We start from the raw sequence: 6,966 nt of genomic DNA on the forward strand, positions 1-6,966 counted from the left end.
TACAGAGCTTAGGTAATGTACATATTATAAAGGAGTAAGAAAGTAAGATATCTCTTATCAAAATGCAAATCTGGTGTTCGTAACGTCAACTTCTTTTTTCTTTTTGTCAGACTGATTTCAGCAGGTCTACGGCTACACATACTGACTGGCCTATGATTTGTCTGTCTGCACATGGTGTTGAAGCCACATCTGGCGTGTCCTAGTAAATTCCTCGCTCAGAAGGCTAGAGGTTAGCTGAATAGGGACGTAGTTTGGAATCACCTTTTTGTAGTAGACTCTGACAGAAACAGTACCGGACTTCCTGAGAAAATAACACACTGAGATTGACTCCATTCCAAGCACGGCTACATTTTTTCATACGTCATTTTATGGCCACAAGTTTTGCACGTCTTAGAGTAGACATCTTCGTCTTTCTCAAATTCTTCCTCCCCAAACTCGTGCACGTGAGAATCTGATTCCTTTCTCCATAGACTACTCCTCACAGACATCCGTAATGCTGCAAGTGAAAACAGAGTCAGTTTAAAGACAAAGAATATGTTTCTCACATAAATATGTTATCCTCAGGCTAACAAGTAATCTGACAAGACTGCATCGTCCCAAACAAAACTGACAGTATTCACAAGAATTGTCAGAAGTTATGAAGTATGATCTCAGCACAATCTCCACAAGCGTGGAGTTATAAATGACAGTTATGGTACAATGTACAGATTACATCAAAGACCACAACCCTAATACCCATACTCAGGAAAAAAAGGTGCAGGAATATGAGTTTGCTTTGCTTGGGATTCAGGATCTGTCTCTCTACCTCAGTCAACATTATGCAGACACTATGATGACCAGGGCTTTGCAAATACCCAGTTAAAAGTCTAGTATATGACCGGACTAGGGGTTGAACTCATGTTTCATTCTTATGAAGAAAAAAAAAAGTAGATTGCAAGACGAAAGTTTCTGTAGGAAGTCAGCAGTATACAGAGTAGAATAGTTAGGGCAAGTTCAGGACATTGATTTATTTTATATATAAGGCCACATCAATTAAAACTTTTGTATTTTATGCGTAGAATGAATCTTTCCTCAATGTTGTAGGTGGGAATAAAAATGAAAAATCCCCTAAGGAAAACGTGGACTGTCCACGAATATTAATCTATTCACAGGATGGGAAAGCCTTGAAAAACCACAAAATCACAAAAGCATTAAAACTGAACAAAACAAAACGGTGGATTTTCAATTTTATTCCTATTCCATTGTTCGTTGTTTAAGCACTGGCTTGGTTGTAAAACACAATAAAACTGGTGTTGACTTATAAATGTTACTCTGAGGCTTCTGAAATCTTCCTGTTTATAGGATTTCTTCATCAATGCACTTCTAACATCTATATGATCTTGATGAAACATATCATAAAATGATAGGTGTCAAAACTGAAATTACATGTACATGTTAATTACCTTTCATTTTCTTGTCATATTTCTTCTGTTTTGCTTTTTCTTTATTTTCATTTCGTTTTTCTAACTCTTCTTCTATTTTTTCTTCGCTTTCCCATACTTCTAAAGCACGAGCATGAACCTGGAAAAAAAAATCCCAGTACTTGTTTCATTAAAATATGTTACAGCTGGTATAAACCATTGTTGTTCACATCAATTTAACAAATCCTGATGGCTATTTTGAACTTTCATTATCAATTTACTTGAATAACTGGTTATAACTTGTTTCAGCAATTAATTTTTCCAAAACACTTAATTGATAACAAACTTATCAGTTGGTCATTTTTTTTCCCAACATTTTTAAATGTCATAAAATAGCTGAAATCTCACCTGACTTTCCAGATATAATTTCATTTCTCCCCATCGAGGATTATGTGGGTTTTTACGCAGAATGAATCGCAAGGCTGGCTCTCTTCTGTCAAAATCAGCATCTTTCAGCAAATACTTGTTTTTAGCATCTGTTCTTGTTATGAGTGGGTGTCTGTCTTCATTTTGTCTTCAGGAATACAAAATAATAAAACAAACATTATTCTGGTGAAAACACAACAGAATCAAGGTAAGGGACGTAACGTTTTGCCCCATGTCTAAGTCACACATTTTTACTTATTCTGAGAGTCCTGTTGATTTTATGATGATGTTATAAGGTTTGTTTGGGCCAGTACAATGATATTCTATTAGAGAAATGTAACTTTCAACACAACCAGCAATATTTTACGACATTTACTTTTTTATTTTGCTGAGGCAAATTATTTATAGGTGATCTACCTTGCATAACCCTACAAGTACCAAGAGCATCAGGTGGGTCAGGTGGGTGTGCCTATCTAACACAAAGATACTCGGCACAGGCACAGAATAGGGTATCTCACATAAAACATCCTGAAGAAAACACAGCAAATGTAGATTCCGACCCTAAATTGATTATAAATTTAGCCGGAATTTGAAATTAGGCCATTTCCTCCAATTTTCCCCATCTCTCCCATGTTAATTTTGTCAGAATAGGCCGTCTCAAAGTCACTGAGACCCCCCCCTCCCCCCCACCCTTTCCAAGCTAAACCTACACCAACCTTAAAACCTGAATTTAAACCCTAATTACAGAAATGCTGAAGCAGTAATGTGCATACCTGCAGTTGTCACAGACAAGCTTGTCAAAGCTGTTGTACAGATAAGACTCCACAAATTCTTTATCACAATCCTCACACAGCAAGTTGTCCACTTCCACAATAGGACCTGGTCAACGAATTTGAAATGAAAAAAAATCCTTCATGTTTAAAACAAAATTCAATAGATTGACAGCCATTAACAGCAACTCAATGTTAATAATACACCTGGTGAACAGCAGTGGTTTAATCTGAGCGCATCATTTCCTTCCACCCATAAACCTGACACCAGTTGAACCCGTTCATTTAGAACCTGTTTATTTACTTGATTGGTGTTCAAGAATTTTTCACTTATACGACAACCATCATTACGGTGGGAGGAAACGGAGCAGAACCCAGGGAAAAGCTACAACTAAGGTGTTTACATATATATAAGCGTCAAGTCCGACATTCCTATACAATTCGTAGTCCGTAAAGGGCGTTCCAAGTCGATAATCGCAAGATCCATTTCCACAACAACATTTAACACTAACTCCCGAAGACAAAGGTATATAAGAAATTATACAAATAAGAAATAAAGCCGGTAACACACAAGAGAGAAGCGGTCATCAGTTTTCAATGATGCCAAACAGACAATGAATATTCCAGGCATGAATGCCATATCAAAGTTCAAATTCATAGTAATAACATGATGTATAAACAAATAAATCAATAGGAAGGCTATTATTTTATGACCACTTATGAACCATGTTGTTTTGTGTTGTCTTTTTGTTGAAGTTCATGGGGCACCATTATATACGTAAAGAAATTTCTTGAGCATAACATTAAATACCACATAAACAAGTGAATAAATAATTTAAGGTAATATTCCTTTTAAAGGCAAATGGAAAAGTCTATATCACCTGGAAGACCATTAAACACCGTCCAGGAAAATACACGTAGTATCATTTATTTTTTAAAAATTTGTCTAACTATGTGAAATGGCTTTAAAACAACAGATTCTATGTGGGTGTGTAGTGACCCACAGAGTATCACTAACCTCACATCCATACTTTTTCCTCAACATAGTTCATTTCAAGGTTCTTTTTATGAATACATTCATAGATCTACATGTATATGCACAGAACGATGAAATCAAGCGATCTGTGTGTTAAGTGGCAAAAACCTGATGTGTCGTCACCGGGCCCAATATGGTCACCTTAGAATTCAAATGGTTTTCATAGAGTTGAAAAAATTCAACTATTTTTATGGAAAGTTTTTAATGTGTTTTTATCTGACATATATATATATAAGGGTTTTCTTTGCCTCTAATACTGACTACAGATTTACACTCAGAAACAAAGTATAAAACTGACTCACCTGGCTCATGCTTCACCTGAAGTTCTGTGGTCATCTCCTCTTCTTCATCTTCCTCTATAAAAAACCCTGCCCCACTGTCAATCACCTTAGACTGACCTTTGAGTTTTTGGGGTGATCTGCAAATAAACAAAATAACGTACACTTATTTTTTTTCTCATTTTTTCAGGCAAGTTGGAGGGGGACGTTGGTTTGACAATGCCTTCCACCTAATTTTGTTCATAAGCTGTTGAGTTGATACTGGGCGATCACAATACTCATTTACTGTGCTGACTCACTGGGAAATTTCTCTCACACACAAAGTATGATACTTCAACCATTCACAGTGAACTGTTTACTTATCTGATTGCTGTGTTATGCCATGCTCAAGACTTTTTCACTTATACAATGGCGGTCAGCTTTATAGGTGCAGGAAACCAGTGTGCCCAGGTCAAACCACCGACAGTTTTGGCAAGTTACTTTCCCACATGTCACGTACAGATACTCACACCATACTGGTGACAGGCTGCTCAGACAAATGGTGTTCAATGAAGGTTAGACTGTGCAGACTGCCACACAAGGCTTTACTACTGAACACTTTAGGTCACGAAGACCCCAGATGCAGTGAGAGCGAGGAAGTCAACATATTCTTATTATAATGTTGTGTTTGAATACACACTTTCCTCTGTAAAAAGGTATTAGGCTTACCAGTACCTGGCTTATCACCTTGTGATAAATGGGAAGAGAGGAAATGACAAAAACAAAACTCATTCTTCTTGTATATTCCTAAGTAAACCATGATCCCCCTTTTTTTTTCTTCCATGAAGGCCTACATGTGTGTATTGTTTACTTTTATGCTGAGATGTAATGCATGTAAAGCAGTTCCAATTTGTAAATATATGTGAAATTTGTAAAACAACATGTAGTCAGAAAGCTATTCCCTCATTTATCTGTCTAAAATTAGAACAGGATGTACATGCACTTTCAAACAATCGTTCAAGAAATGCTTACACTTTAGAGTATGGCCTGTTTGCCACACGAGCCTGTTTTAGCAGAAGGGCCTTCTGTCGGTTTCGTTCTATGCGGGCTTTCTGGCGGTCCGTCAGCTTGATTGATTTTTTGGGCTGATCACGACCTTCTGCATCATTTGTACTTGACATACTGCTTCCCGGTCTATTCTGCCACAACACTTCACCTAAATAACAGCCTTCATCCAACTCTCCAACTATGTAGTAGTTGTCCACAAAAGCTTAAAAGCTGTGTCCAATGTGGTGTTTGAACCCACGCTCTCCTCTTACTGACCAGAAACCTAGCCTATCCCCTTAAGCTGAATGAGAAGCGAGGAAGTAACAACTGTGTGGCCCACAGAAGTGCAGATAGGTTAAATGGCTGTTGTTGTTGTTGTTTCGATGTCACATTAAACGGGTACAAATACAGTTTGCGCTGTAATGCGGTAAGTTGTAGAACGTCGTGACATGAATAAGCTCAGAAATAATCAGGAAATCATCGCAGTGTTGTTCTCAGCCATGCAAAGTTTAGCTAATTTAAAATAAAGCCCAAAATAAACGCTGAAGATGGGAGTGCTATTTCCTAATACTCGCGTCAACTGCGCGACACAACAAGTGAAGATCCGAAAACAGACTTTCACAATGTGATATGTAACAGAACGATCCGTATCCAAGTATCTTTCTCCACTGGTACCAGTAATGTGATCAAGAGTAAACGCCAAGCTTAGACCCAAGCCATTTACAATTACATTTTCATACAGCTACTATTCTTCTTATTATAAGCTAAGCTGGACGTTCCTTCCGTAACGACTGACATTCTGCTTACAGGGCATGCAGCTCTTAAAAAGAGAATGTTAGATAGTATAAAATTTTCGCGGCCCATCACCTTGCCCGAAGTTGAAAAAAAAAAAGATTCCAAACATGGCAGGCTTTTATCTGAGTTGTCCAATTCGAAAATTTAAACGGTTGGGTTACTGTTGAAAGATGGTTTACCAATGATGGCCTTTGGCATATTACATTTTGGGCGTTTTAGGGAATCGGTGGATAGTAAAAAATAAGGCAGGGTTCGAGCGGTTTTATTTTTTAGTGAAATTTTCCGCGTGGAAGTCCATAAGACCGAAGCTGGGCGTGGCGGTAGGAAGGTCTAACTTAACTTTGTGCTGCTCCAACATGGCGTCACGTCGCATGGCATTTTTATCAGTAACTTCAGTTATAGTTTCAAGGTAAAAGTCTTACCTCAGTATTTGGTGAGGCTGCATTTCGCGCGTTTCAGTTCCTGAATTCGACCCGTGATAGCCTACTTGCAAAAAAATTTCCGGCGTAGTCAACACGTATGTTTTGCCACAGGCGGTGGATTCATCGAACAGCTGATCTCGATTGACGGAGGTCTGTAACCACTGCTTGAAGGTATTGCTTCAGTCTAAGCCAGATAATTTCGATGATATTTAGATCGGGGGGACATGCTGGCTGAAAACGTAGGCATAATCACGATTAGGGACATGGTGGGCTATAACAGGATATAAATTATTATCAATTCTCCCAATATATTTCTGAACATTTATGTTGCTATCTACCGTCACTATCTACCGTCAACACCATTATAGCAGACACAACCGCAGGCCATCAAAGTTATTTTCCTCCGAGATGGCGGGCAGACATGATGCATGGGGACTGTTTTCTGAATCATGTTTTTTCTCCATACATAAACGGGATTGTCCATCAATATCACAACTTGACTTTCATCAGAAAATATCAAATTTTTTCACTCTCGATCATTCGTCCAGTTCCTCATTTCCTTACAACATCTTACACGCTTTTCCTTGTTCACATCACGAACCGCCATTTTTTTTTTTTTTTTGCAACTCGTCTTTTGTACCCCGCTTGCTGTAATTTTCTTGACACAGTTTTTGTGACAAAATTGACGACCCTTCCCCTCATTTAGCTTGTTGGTCACATCTGTCAAACTTAATCGTCTGGAAACAATTTCACAACGATGTCGTACTTGTACGATATCGCACATATATATAGGACAATGAAGTTAGTGACGTA

The 6,966-nt window shown here is 38.1% G+C and overlaps 1 protein-coding gene across 1 annotated transcript; it reads right to left on the reverse strand.

The window, feature by feature from the left end:
- LOC135473797 (DNA repair protein complementing XP-A cells homolog) lies at positions 1–5,497 on the reverse strand. The gene is made up of 6 exons (XM_064753693.1): positions 4,922–5,497; positions 3,935–4,050; positions 2,600–2,705; positions 1,809–1,974; positions 1,443–1,560; positions 1–496 (listed from the first exon to the last, which is right to left on the reverse strand). The coding sequence occupies exons 1-6, from the start codon at positions 5,068–5,070 to the stop codon at positions 345–347; spliced, it is 807 nt and encodes a 268-aa protein (XP_064609763.1). The 5' UTR covers positions 5,071–5,497; the 3' UTR covers positions 1–344.
- Positions 5,498–6,966: the final 1,469 nt, after the last annotated feature.

The sequence above is a fragment of the Liolophura sinensis genome, chromosome 8 (assembly GCF_032854445.1).
Source record: "Liolophura sinensis isolate JHLJ2023 chromosome 8, CUHK_Ljap_v2, whole genome shotgun sequence".
NCBI classification, from domain to species: Eukaryota; Metazoa; Mollusca; class Polyplacophora; order Chitonida; family Chitonidae; genus Liolophura; species Liolophura sinensis.